Genomic DNA, 13504 nt, shown 5'->3' with positions numbered 1-13504 from the left:
GCGATCAAAAAGTCGTATATGCGCAATCAAGGTACCAATAGAAAGAACACATTATGGCACAAAAAATGACACCTCACACAGCCCCATAGACCAAAGGATAAAAGCGTTATAAGCATGGGAATGGAGCGATTTTAAGGAACATATATTTGTTAACAATGGTTTGAATTTTTTTTACAGGCTATCAGATACAATAAAAGTTATACATTATATATCGTTTTAATCGTAACGACAGGAACATGCATAACAAGTCAGTTTTACCCCAGGGCAAATGGCGTAAAAACAAAAAAACCCTAAATAAAAAAATAAAAAAAAAATTATTTTTTTTTGTTCAATGTTACCACACATTGAATTTTTTTCTGGTTTTGCAGTGTACTTTATGCAAAAATTCAGCCTGTCATTGCAAAGTACAATTAGTGACGCAAAAAATAAGGGCTCATGTGGGTCTCTAGGTGGAAAAATGCAAGTGCTATGGCCTTTTAAACACAAGGAGGAAAAAACTAAAATGCAAAAACGAAAATTGGCTCAGTCCTTAAAGGGGTAGTGCGGCGGTAAAGAATTATTCACAGACTAACACACATTACAAAGTTATACAACTTTGTAATGTATGTTATGTCTGTGAATGGCCCCCTTCCCCGTGTCCCACCACTCCCACCCGTGTACCCCGAAGTGTGGTGCGCTATACTCACCTGTCACGTGCAGACACCAGTCTCCGATCTTCAGCGAGTGACGTCTTCTTCGGGCGGCTGGCGAACAGCTCCGACTGTCCCGAATGCCGGCCGCCCCCTGCAGCGTCATCCGATGCTCAGCCGCAATTGGCTGAGCATAACTTTGCTCAGCCAATCGCGGCTGAGCACAGTTGTGACGCGGCGGATGGGGGGACGGGCGGCAGCGACTCGGCCGTCCGTCCGAAGATGACGTTTGGCACAAGATGGCGGACGGCCCTCGACACGGATCAGGTAATGTATAATGCACCGACACTTCCGGGTACACGGGTGGGGGGGGTGGGGGGCTGGGGGGGGGACACGGGGAACGGGGCGATTCACAGACATAACATACATTACAAAGTTGTATTCTGTGAATAATTTCTGAGCGCCGCACTACCCCTTTAGGGGTTAAAGGGAAACTATCAGTAGGTAAGAAACATCCCACATTCATTCTTGGCAAGATTCAAAAAGCAAACGACTAGTTCATATAAGTTAGCACTGCCCAATCCTCCACTGGATCATCGGCTACCCGCTGTTCTGAATAATTGATACCCTTCAGGGTGATATGCACAAAGGCCAAGGGGCTTAAAGGCGAGCACTTTAATAGCACCTTACCTGCAAATATTACCTATTTGTGCGATATTACATGAGGCGCTGCTGCCTGTGTTGTTTTTTTTTTTTTTTCTTTCCTCCCTTGTCCTACATTCATTCTTTGGCACAGTTTCTGTGTACTGTTTAGTTTAATCCAGATGCTAATGAGGCAGTCTGGTGCAGGGGGGGGGCACCGGACTATCTCCATCAATGCACCAATTCACCCCTGCTTGCCCGACTTTTCTGATGAATATTCATCTGGCACTCTGCAGTGATGGACGTCACTATAGAGCGCCACCCCAGTATTCACTAGTGGCGCCGCCCCTCCCACTGAACTTCCTCATAAGCATATGGATTCATCAACAAAATACAAGAAAAGGGCAGTAAGGATGAAGGTAAGAAACTAGGAGTGTAAAATTTTCCCTGCAGTTGCAGAACTGTTTTCACCTAAAAATGACCTTATATTTTTATGAAACAACTTCTTTATTGTACATCTAGAAGTCATAACTTAACATACCACAACTGTAGTTTTGGGGTCCTTGCCACCTAGCTCTTTAATTCCGCGTTCTTCATCTGACTGCCCAAAAGTAAAATAATTGGGATAAAAAGCTCCAGCCATTACAACCTGGAAAGAAAATCAGCAAATTGCTGCAATGAATATACTACTTACTGAACAGATGTAACAAACAAGTTACTCATCTGATGCTATGAAACAAAACTATAGAATCCAGCATCTTTTCATAGGCTTCCTTAGTAACAACTACCTGTCTTTAACCTTTGTCTGCGTATACTATTGCTATTCAGTTTTTATTTTTTTTCTAAGGGCTTTCTGAGGGCCCTATTACACGAAGCGATAACCAGCTGAAATCAGGCCAATCTGGCTGATTATCGCTCCGTGTACTAGAGTGTTTCTTTAGACGCAGACCTAAAATCAATGGTCCCAAACTGCGCATCACTGTGTGTAAAAGCGATGCGTGGCTGATGGCTAACAACTGTATCTGTCCATGTTCCTGATCTTCTCCTGCCTCCTGCTTGCTTTCCGGCACCGCGTGCTGTAGCTTCTCTGAGCTGACAGGCTGCTCAACCAATCACTTGCCGGGACAGCCGCAGCCAGTGATTACCAGGGCAGAGCGCTGTGCCAGGGACAAGGGCTGTATAGACATTGCCAACGATCGTTGTTAAATGATCATTGAGCCATCTAATAGGCTCAGTAAACGAGCAACGATCTAACAGAACGGCACTCATCTGCATTATTGATCAGGCATGGCCTGTCTGATAGCACCCTAACACCCATAATCCATTTTCTATATACAGAGCCATATGAGGACTTTACTACATTTCACTATAAAAGCGACAGTTTATCTGTTATCTCTGGGTCAGGGGATGATTTTAAATTTTATTATTACATTGTTAATACTGATTGCATTGCATAAAATTTGTGCTCTGCTAATAGAGTCTGGCTAAGCAGGGGCACTTCATGAACGACGGAGGGTAAGTATAGACCTCCAACCTTGTGATGTGACCCACTGGCACCCTGTTGTTAAGTTGCAGGGGTGCCGATAGGACAACTGACAGTTGTCGTGCCTCTCATTCAATGCCACAATCACATTACATGGCGCCACTGAAAAGTTTAAAGGACCCCCTACAATAGTAGCCGGCCCCAACTGTCTCCAGAGACCCTTCACATCAGCTGATGTATATTAGTCATATGGCTGACATGAAGGGGTTAACTAACTAAAACAGTACACCAACTTTTCTTTTCTTAGCAGTTTTTCTTTTTTGATTACACATGGATCTGGATGATTAAATTATATGGAAGAGTGTTGTGGGCATACTTAGTGACTCGTGAAGAAGTCATTGTGCAGACAAGGGAAGGGGTAAGCTGCCATTATCTATTGTGAATAGTGTGAACAAATGATATCAATGTTCACTGTACTGTCTGTTGAAGATGAGGCTGCTGACAAGTGATCTCTACAGAAAAGCAAGTGCCAGCCCAGAGGCCTGAATGAAACCACAGAATGGGTTGCCTTTAAAAACAATATCCAGTGTAAAATTTAAGTAAAAGAAAAAAAAAAATTGAAAAAAATCTTTCAAATAGGTCACTTTGTGATGACACATTCTATTTAAAGAGGTAATTAGGGGCTCTAAAATGTGCTACTTCCATATCTGTGCTGACAATGAAAAACTGGCACAATACAGGTTTTGGACATTCAGAGCACAAGAGCAGGTGTATATTTTTAACCAAAGAGTATGAAGAATGCGTCTTATCATAGGCCCCTCCATCTACAGCTGTTTTTTTTTTTTTTAGAAGGGGCCTGCTTTGGATACAAGGGCTGCCAAGGAAAGTGACTTTACAAATTAAAGAGTTTAAAATGTGTATAAAGTATATGTTAGGTAGTAGTTGTTCATCCTTTCAACATATTTGTCAACATTAGACATAATAGTGACCACCGCTTCATCAAGACAGGTTCCGGTACATACGGCATCTTACATGCTAGATGAGTAGAAGGCATTACATTGTGCCCACAATAACTTCATACCTGAAGAATAAAGAGCTGTTTGTGCTTGTACTCCGGATCCTTATGTGGTTGTTGAGTGACCTGCATATTCAAGTGGCCAATGCGGTTTTTGAGCTCTTCATATAAGAGGGCCACCTAAAAAGGCACATAGAAAGGGGACACCCAAATCAGCAACATTTTACTAGTTTACAAAAATATATAAATATATCTATCTATCTATCTTTTGTAGATACCTGGCAAACAACCAGCATCTTGTTAGAAGTTTATCATGCACCCACGCAAACAAACACTAGATATCAGGCATTTAAATGGTTATGTTCTTTAAACATAACCTCATAGGGACAATGATAGGAGGGATGTGGATCTCATTTAGCCAAAACAGAGAACACTTCTTACGTAGGAGGACATAAAAAGTCTGTTCGTGGATTTTATTAGGCTGAAAAGTTTAACCTCCACACCATCCAAACCAGTGGCACTCAAACTACAGCAAAACTTTATACTCGCCTCTCTTATTCTTTTTATCTGGAAGTAATTTGATTTTCCCCACTCTAGTTCATCCTGCAAAATAAACACCAAAAAAATCAGATTTGTTCATAGTACTCTATGGTTTACTTTAAAGGCCCAAATTGACTGCTGAAAACTGAATTACATTCATTGACAAAAACTTGCATAAGGGAATACAGTTCCATGCATACATACATACCTTGGTATTTCTAAGGTCACCTCTCTCTTTGCAATTCTGCCAGTACTACAAAAGAAGAAAACATGGGGATAAGGATGTTCCACAGTGATGAGACAAATTAGACCAATTATAATAACACTGATGGCTTACCCTGAAGGCATCTACAAGTGCAATGCAATCACTTCTACTGTGTCCAGCATAGCTTAGTTTGCTCCTACAAATCAAGAAATATTGAAAATGACATTCGTTAGATACGCAAAATGTTAATAAAAAGGATTACACCTAATTATTATTAGAAATGTACCTATATCCATCCAGGTGCTGCCTAAAAGGCATAGCAAAGAAATTTCTAAGGGACAGAGCTGCAGCTGTGTAATAAGCAAAGGAGGCAAAGGCAATGTTATTTAGTGTCAGCTATATGGGAGCTAAACGCAGTTCTACATTATCTTCTGTTCATACCGATGATGAGACACTCATCCAGGCATCCGAAAACATGGCCAAGGACTATGAGTTTTCCAAGTTGCAGGTCAACAGGTAACTGTGCAAGAACTCTCCCCAAGTATGTCAGCTCTCCATCATATGGGTTCTGTTCCTCTTTTCCACTAACGGCAAGTGCACCTATCTGAGGATCAGAAACAAACGTGTCAAACAGTATTTGGTTTCATCAGGTTTGCACGGCTTTCTGAAAGAGTTAAACTGTTTGACCCGTCAATACAACCTCTAGCAACATGTCACGCTGGGACATATAGACGTCATAGAGACAAGTCCAGTCTGCAGTGCCACTAACACGTAGCCGCTGATGCAGACATGGGCCATCAATGTACTACTCTACTTCACCTGAATGGCCACAACGTAATATATCCTTCTTTCACTGGCTGTGGTAGGAAGTGAATGAGAACTGAGCTGCAGTAACGCAGCAGAGACACTACACAATCAACTGAGCCGTCTCAAGTTACTGTGTTCATATGAGCATTGTGGCTCTACCAAATGGCTGATCGGTGGGGGTGAAGTGGCTCAACTACTCACTTAGTAGGTATTGACTGCCAATCCTAAAGTCTAGTCTAGGGTCTAGTTAATGAGACCCCTACCAACCACTAAAATGGACAGCAGAAATCAACTAAGTGATGTGCCTGTTCATTTCTGCTCTGCTTTGCTCGGCTCTTCTTAGAAAGCTGTGCATGTCCTGTACAGATTCATAGGAAATTTCACTGTCTATAAATCCATACACCACGCCATTCTGTTTAATACCAATTTACTCACCTAAGCACTTCTGCTGTCCACTTTAGCAGTGTGTGTCTAAGCATCTGCACACCACCATTAAGAAATGTCACAAGCCTGTGAAAGTCAGTTACCATTCATTGTACAAATGCATATGTAAAAGTATATTTACTTTCAGAAAACTATATAATGTATGATTTTTTTGGCCGTGCAAGGACACAAGCAGGCACCAATTATCAAGACTGGCGCTCATTTGGTGTCTTCAGAAAGCATGGACTAATCAAACTGCAACACTCAAACGGCCACTGAAATATTGGCTATTGGCCACTCATCCTGTATACACAGGGAGATGTGCGGCTGTGAGAAATTGTGCCACTGCACAAAAGATGCGATCAGCCAAGGATCAGGTGTTTTCCTGCTCCTTGGCTGATTGATAACAGGTGCCGATTATCGACCAAGGTTGCCTTTCTACCAACGATCCTAGCCGTTAATCGGCCTGTGCAAAGTCAGCAGCTCAAAACAGAAGCTTTTACTTCTAATATTGAACAAAACAGTCTATTCTCTAATTCTATACTTTGCAGTGTTAGCTAATATTCTTGCTAGAGAACATTGTAAGAAACCTGTGCAGTTGAAAATTTGCCCGTTATAATCAGACTCTTACCTCCTTGAGCAAAAGTATGGTTCGTTCAATGTCAGAAACATTAGGAGGAGAGAGAGCTGTAGCAAGCAACGCCCTCGGCTCACCCATGTCAAGGAGCTTCACCCTCAAGATGGTGTTTCCTAAAGGGCTTCTCTGAAGGACATCAACAACATAAACTGTCAAGTAGGTGACTTAAGATAATTAGAGCTGATAAAGCATTGACTTACATAAAAAAATAAAACATGCTGAAGTAGACAACATACCAGCATCTCTGGGACCACATTCTCAGGTATGGATTCATCCCAGAATTCTTTGTGTACAAGTCTATAGCAATATCCTTTCGAAACACGTCCAGCTCGGCCTTAAGGAGAGAGTTGACATATAAGACTGTTACCCACCTACCAGCCAAACACCCCTGAACTGTGTCTTTTATCATGCAGCAGTACCTTTTCTCTGATCACAGTTGGTTTTGGAGGCCCAGCAAAGCCTCAGACTCTGGTAGTTTGTCTCTTCATCACACACAAGTGTTTTTGTCCGGCAAAAGTCTATAACTGTAGATGTACCACATATAATCAAATTAAGAAGTGCATCAAAGTCAAAGAAGTGGTTACAGGTAATGCATCTCATCGTTTTGTTGTACTAATTACAGATACAACATGTTCTTTTTTAACAGTATTATGAGAGCAGCCATAATGCCTAAGCTATTTTAACAGCATTTACAGATATGCTTTACAGCAAGCCCAAGGGCACAATAGACAAGATCTGTCCCATTCAGATGAATAAGAAAGGCTTTAGAGCATGCTCAGTGACCTTTACAGAGGTCATTCTCCAGGTAGGGGTACACTATACACTACAGGAAGTTATGGGCTATTGTGGGGACCTCTGATCTATTTTGTGGGTCACCTGTCACTGTACTCCTGTGCCGTTAAGGAGGGCACTGCTGGAAAATGATCTGTACAGAACAGGAAATCCCAACTAAGTTTTCCAACTTCTGATAGGTCACAAAAGTTTTGATCGGTAGGGGTCTCAGTGGTGAAAATGTTGGTGATAAATTCCTCAAGGTGGACTAATGTACTAACATATTTCTAAGTGTGATCTCAGGGTGAAAATCCCTTAAGCCTTCAAATAACTATATGGTAACTATAGAATTAAGAAACAAAAATGTGTATTCAAGGGAAACTATAAGCAGGTAAGATTATTATTTTTTTTTTTTTTTTTCAAGCTTGCGATAGACTTTGATAAATGTGTCCCTATGTATTTCTGGCTTTATTACATGGGTTCCCTATTGTAAAGAAGAACTGACCCACAACACTAATATCCATGCCTTGATTAATGCACAAGTAAAAATAGCTACTCTACTGTCACCTCTATTTACTATCAATTAGGGCGGTACATGGGGAACGATCTCTGCTATAGGGCCCTCAGTATATTAGTTACGCTTCTGCAAAGAACCCCTTTAATTGTATGTACACCAGTCAAATGTCCATACAATGTAACCTAGTATCCTGTGTTCTCATCTGTGTTAATGCAGACAGACAGTTTGGGGTGCTTGAAGAAAAGAACAAGAACAATCTGTGCTTAGACGACATCTTGTCAAAAGAGTGAGGCCAAAAACTAACCACTACATACCGTACTTAACATCTGGTACAGTAATAGAACTCTCGGCAATGTTTGTGGATAAAATTATCTGTAAAACATCAGACACAAATAGGCCACACAGTTAAAGCGATTATACTGAATCTGTCATCAGTTAAAAAAAAGATCATACTAATGTTTTACAGGCTCCACTTGTTGTACATACAATATATATTACTGCTATTTGTTGAACATTTTTAGTTGATTTTCAATAAAGTACATACACTGTTTCTATATCCTTGGGGAGTCCTTTATTGTTCAGGTTATGGGGCGATAGCTTCTGACTCTTCCCATCTCTCCTCCTGTCAGAGGAGAGAAGGGTCTACCATGTCAGATTTTAACATGTCTCATCACTTTGTCCTAGTCTATTCGGAATAAATGCACACTCTTGCATGTACGGATCAAGAGACAGTTATTGGCCAAGGATAGCTATTTTAAATCTAAGGTCTTGTGTATGGCCGGCTTAAGAAAAAGAGGGGAGTCACCACTTCTGATTTTGTCTTTCAATGCAAAGAAAGAAAGCAACACTAAATAAACAGAAGATACGCTCCATAGCTTATAAATGTGTATCTGTTAAAACAATACATTTGTAGCTTTCTTGCAGTCCAAAGTAAATCCGGGAGCACAACAGGGTCATAACCATGAATGGTGTACACTGCACACATGCATATGGAGAATTATCTTCAGCTAAATAAAAAGTAAATACCTTTCTGTAACCCAACACTGGCGTCATGAAGACCATATTCTGTTCATCAAGAGTGATGCTAGAATGTAATGGGTATACGTGCAGCCTATTTAAAAGAAATGCAACATATGTATTGGTGAGGTCAGAATACTCTGGGCTTTAGGCCACATTCATCAGTCCATTACATTCATTGCCATTTATAAATGCACAGAATTTGTTTAGTTTACATATGTACATACATTATGAGGCTGAAATGAAAAAAAATGGTCACCACAAATATAACTTATGCAAGAAGTGCTATGATGGCAAAAGAGAAGAGAAGCTCTTGACAAGGGCAGAGAACACAGACATAGTAGACATTTACCTTTTATGAACCATGCTTGTGAACAGCTCATGCATATAGTTGATCTCAAACAAGCCTGTAACAAGTGCAGATTGGCAGTCAGTGATTTATTATTTTTATATTATGTAATACAGATCGATTAGAAGCTCAAGTTTACTTTGACCCCAAAAGAGCGACTCAGCTGCAGGATATTTAGTAACCACAAAGGACATTTCAATTCAGGCGGAAAAAAAAGAACAAGAACCATTAATTATCGTATCACCCAGAGCTCTCGGAGAAGACATAAGACACTAATTGTTAGCTTCTAAAAGCAGGGAATGTGTATTGTATCAGAATAACTCTCACTGTATCTGTAAGCTTTGCCCAAACCATATTATATCATAGGTATTAAGTGTGACAATAAATCAGACACAGCTTTCCTACCACTAAAATAACTAGAATGTTGCTGCCTTTGTTCTGAATTCTTACATGAACCAATACAACTACATTACAACTGAAGACTCCAGTGATATATGAGGATTTGTAATTCTCCAATGTTTTAGTTATTTCCTATTTAATAACTATTAGGCCATACTATATGTCACAGGGTGGCATAAATAGGTTTGCTTCATTGCAGTTAAAAATTGCGTTTTCCTGATATAAACAGACTTGTAACATCAAGTCAATTGTTAGAACTTTGTCTGAATAATCTCTGAAGCAATAACCCACCAATCCTATTCAAATAAGGCTGTGTTCCCATGCAAACAAAGAAACAAGATTCTTTTTGTACACAAAATTGTATGCTTCAACAACACTATATCATTAATTTTAGGGGAACCTTTCACTAGTTTCATAATGTCCATACCAAATCTATTTATGAGGGATTCTGAATGGTTTTGCAATCCTAGATGTAGGCTAAAATGAAAACTCTATACACAAATAGTGAGAGATCAGCCCTGACTGACAGATCTTTGTATACATGCAAATAGGGAGAGAAAGTATTATATAATTTGTGTTTTACCGCTTAAAGAGTACTTATTCATCATGTAGGCTGTATATAATCTTGCTAATTATATTATCTATATACCTATGCATGTTTACCAGGTGACAACGCTCTTTGTTATGCAACAATTCAGTCAGTATAATGTCACTGTGTGGTTATAGAGGTTTTGGTGCTGTATGAAAGGAGAGCTAACCATACAATGCAAGCACCCTCAGGATTTTCCGCTACTGAATGTGGACACACAACAGCTGTACACATGCGCAGTGAAGGGAGACATCTAGTGGTCATATGTATAACATACAAAAATGAAGCGAGTATATTGCAAAACTGCTTTTTAAAAGGGCTAGTGTGGCGTTAGAAAATTATTCACTAAATAACACACATTACAAAGTTATACAACTTTGTAATGTATGTTATGTTAGTGAATGGCCTCCTTTCCCGTGTCCCTCCCACTCCCAGATGTGTAGTGCACTATACATACCTGATTCGTGTCGACCCCGGCCGCCATCGTGGGGACAATGACATAGTCTTTGGGAGGCCGCCCAGACCTCACCAGCCCTCCTTCATGCCGGCCCCCCTCTGCCGCGTCATCAGCGGCTCAGCCGCGATTGGCTGAGCATAACTAAGCTCAGCCAATCGCGGCTGAGCAGCAGATGAAGCGTCCCTCATTCCAGCCCCCCTCTGCCGCGTCATCAGCTGCTCAGTCGCGATTGGCTGAGTTTAGTTATGCTCAGCCAATCGCAGCTGAGCAGCTGATGACGCGGCAGAGGGGGGCCGGTATGAAGGACGGCTGCAGCGGTTCGGTCGACCTTCCGAAGATTACATCATTGTAACAAGATGGCGGCCAGGGGTCGACACGAATCAGGTGAGTATAATGCACCACACTTTCGGGTTTAGCGTGGGGTGGGGGTGGGGGTCGCATGGGGAAGGGTCTATTCAAATACATAACATACATTACAAAGTTGTATAAACTTTGTAATGTGTGTTATTTTGTGAATAATTGCTTAGCGCCGCACTACCCCTTTAAGGTTTTAAGGAGAGTGCTAAGAAAAAAAATATATATTTTTTTTCAGGATGCAACACTTCCATTGGTACCACTTTGGTTTACATAGCACTTTTTAAATTGCTTTTAACTTCATTTTTTGGGGAGGAAAGTGGACCTAAAACCTGTGTATGTCATGGAGCAGAACCACCTCATATACTTTCTTAATGGGTCATTAAGGAATTTATGAACTGAACCAAGAAAATATACAAGCATTAACCACTTGAACAATTACAATCATGCACCGAGGTCTACAGCTAAAAGGTTAATGCCAGATGCAAAGACACGTAAGCCGCTGCAGGAAAGCCCACACAAATGAGAGCAGGATAGTGTCGGAATTAATGTGGAACAGAAGAGCCTTGTGGAAACAGTAGCAAACAATAGAGCTGGAAATGGAATAATTGCATGCTATTTACATTTTTTCCACAAATGCATTGTGACACGTACAAACCTAAGGCTGAGAAGCCCAGATAAAATGCAATGACTGACACGAAGGACATTTTGCAATGCACTGCAGGCTACACATACGACTCCCAGCACACGCAGTACAGCCTTGTAGTTTATGTGCTTCTTGCTTCAGCCAAATCATTACCCTCAACAACTTCACCTAAAAGCCTGCTCAGTGTCCTGAATAATGTCCGATTAGAGTATGACTCAATGCACCCATAAACACGCCCAATAAAACTGGTCAGGAACCTTGTTCTTTCTCTCAGGCTTTATCGCCATCTGATGAGCAGAGTACAGAGGCAAAATGTCAGTTTTACACTGTGACAAGGCGTTAGTCATTTCTGCATCTTGCTAAAAACACATGTAGCACTTTCCATTAGATCAGTGTTTTTTTTTAGCAGCTGAGGAGAAATAACATGTTACAGGGATGTTTCTCTTCCATAACAACCTTTTATTGTATATAAGAGGTATTGGTTATTATAGTTACTGAGTAAACACAGTTTGCTTGTTTGCCAGGGATCACCAAAGTGACCCTGTCATACAAAGCTCAGAGCGAATAGAGTGATAGAGGACTTACAGAAATGACACCAAAACTCAGGCATCAGCTATGCACCTCCAGGCTCCATTACTATATGGCCCTAGGATTTGTTCAAGTCTATTTAGGAATAATCTACCCATGGGCTCAGTGCTCGCTGTACAATTCAAAAGACTGAGCAATGAAAGCTTAAGGCTTACTTCTAAAAGAATCATATATAAAATGATCAGGCAAATTTAAGAGAATCAGTCCACTATTGTGACATGTAGCACTTGGTATATACAGTAATGCCTTGTATTAGGAGCATAATTCGTTCCGGGACCATGCTTGTAATCAAAATCACTCTTAAAGCCACGCAAATTTTCCCATAAGAAATAATTGAAATACAGACAATTGGTTACACACACACCAAAATAATGATTTTTTATTCTGAACAACATTTAAAACAAATTAAATAAACATTTAGAAACAGCTCAATATGTCTTATTATCGGTTAATGTACAGTAATGGAGAGGATGGGAAAAACAAGGGCGGACAGAGACTGCAGGGAGCATGAAGGAATGAGCAGGGAAGATGTGGGCACATACATGCAGCACTCTCTGTCCGGGGAGAGAGGGGTTACAGCTATGAAGAGATTACCTCCACAGTCCTGTCCCCTGATGTAAGCCCCAGCCTGAAGTGGATCTGCCATGATTTGAAAGGTGAGGGAGACTTCCTGGGTCAGAGTACAGTGCTATAGACCCCGCTGTACAGACCATGCCCCTCCCCCACTTACCCTCCCACCCAGTACAGGGAGCTCTTAAACCAAAGCAAGTTCCAATTTTGAAAAACTGAGCTCTTCTTGCAAAACGCTCTCAATCCAAGTTACTCTTAAACCAAGGTACCACTGTACTTTGTTTTGTACAGTATGTACAGTAACACGCTGTTAAAGGAAACCTTTCACTCTGGCACCCAGGGCAGAGGCCGCCCGACCCCCCAGTAGAGCCCCGGATACTTTCCTCGTCCTGCAAGTCCCGCCGCAGAGAAATCGCCGCCCAATGTTCTCCGCGTGCGATATGTAAATGACAAGAGACGAGTGCGACATCCATAGGAAATCACTGGAGTAGGCGATTTCTCCGCGGCTGAATCGGCTTTTGGAGTGGGGCTAGGGATGTCACAATACCAGAATTTTAAGTTTAATACCGATACCAGCTTTCTTTTTTCAATACTAATTTGATACTAAATAAAGTTTGAAAAAAAAAACCACGTAAAAATACAAATATAATTTCCCCCCGCCCAGACTGCGAATGTGATGCCCCTATGTACAACATTTTTATTTATCTGACTTTTTGATCATTTTGATACATTTTATAGTTCTGACAATTATGCATGCAATGGATGCCAAATACATGTATGTTCCTTTTTTTTTTTTTTTTTTTTTTTTACCTATTTTGGAAAAAAAAAAAAAAAAAGGGAAAAGGGGAGATTATTGGAACCCTTAT

At 40.8% G+C, this 13504-nt stretch overlaps 1 protein-coding gene across 2 annotated transcripts in view; it reads right to left on the bottom strand.

Annotated features, from left to right (window-relative positions):
* Nucleotides 1-13504, bottom strand: part of TDRD9 (tudor domain containing 9) — a 151009-nt gene that overhangs the window by 62811 nt on the left and 74694 nt on the right. For both annotated transcript variants that reach the window (XM_069950673.1, XM_069950674.1), the window contains 13 exons: nt 9039-9093; nt 8696-8780; nt 7984-8041; nt 6801-6905; nt 6618-6715; nt 6376-6507; nt 4956-5118; nt 4801-4864; nt 4647-4710; nt 4518-4562; nt 4319-4372; nt 3836-3949; nt 1813-1920 (listed from right to left, as the gene is read on the bottom strand). In XM_069950673.1, coding sequence (XP_069806774.1) covers nt 1813-1920; nt 3836-3949; nt 4319-4372; nt 4518-4562; nt 4647-4710; nt 4801-4864; nt 4956-5118; nt 6376-6507; nt 6618-6715; nt 6801-6905; nt 7984-8041; nt 8696-8780; nt 9039-9093 — 1145 coding nt within the window. The remainder of the gene's footprint in view (nt 1-1812; nt 1921-3835; nt 3950-4318; nt 4373-4517; nt 4563-4646; nt 4711-4800; nt 4865-4955; nt 5119-6375; nt 6508-6617; nt 6716-6800; nt 6906-7983; nt 8042-8695; nt 8781-9038; nt 9094-13504) is intronic.

The sequence above is a fragment of the Dendropsophus ebraccatus genome, chromosome 13 (assembly GCF_027789765.1).
Source record: "Dendropsophus ebraccatus isolate aDenEbr1 chromosome 13, aDenEbr1.pat, whole genome shotgun sequence".
NCBI classification, from domain to species: domain Eukaryota; kingdom Metazoa; phylum Chordata; class Amphibia; order Anura; family Hylidae; genus Dendropsophus; species Dendropsophus ebraccatus.
Note: the sequence above shows the minus strand (reverse complement) of the source record. Positions and strands in the feature narration are given on the sequence as shown.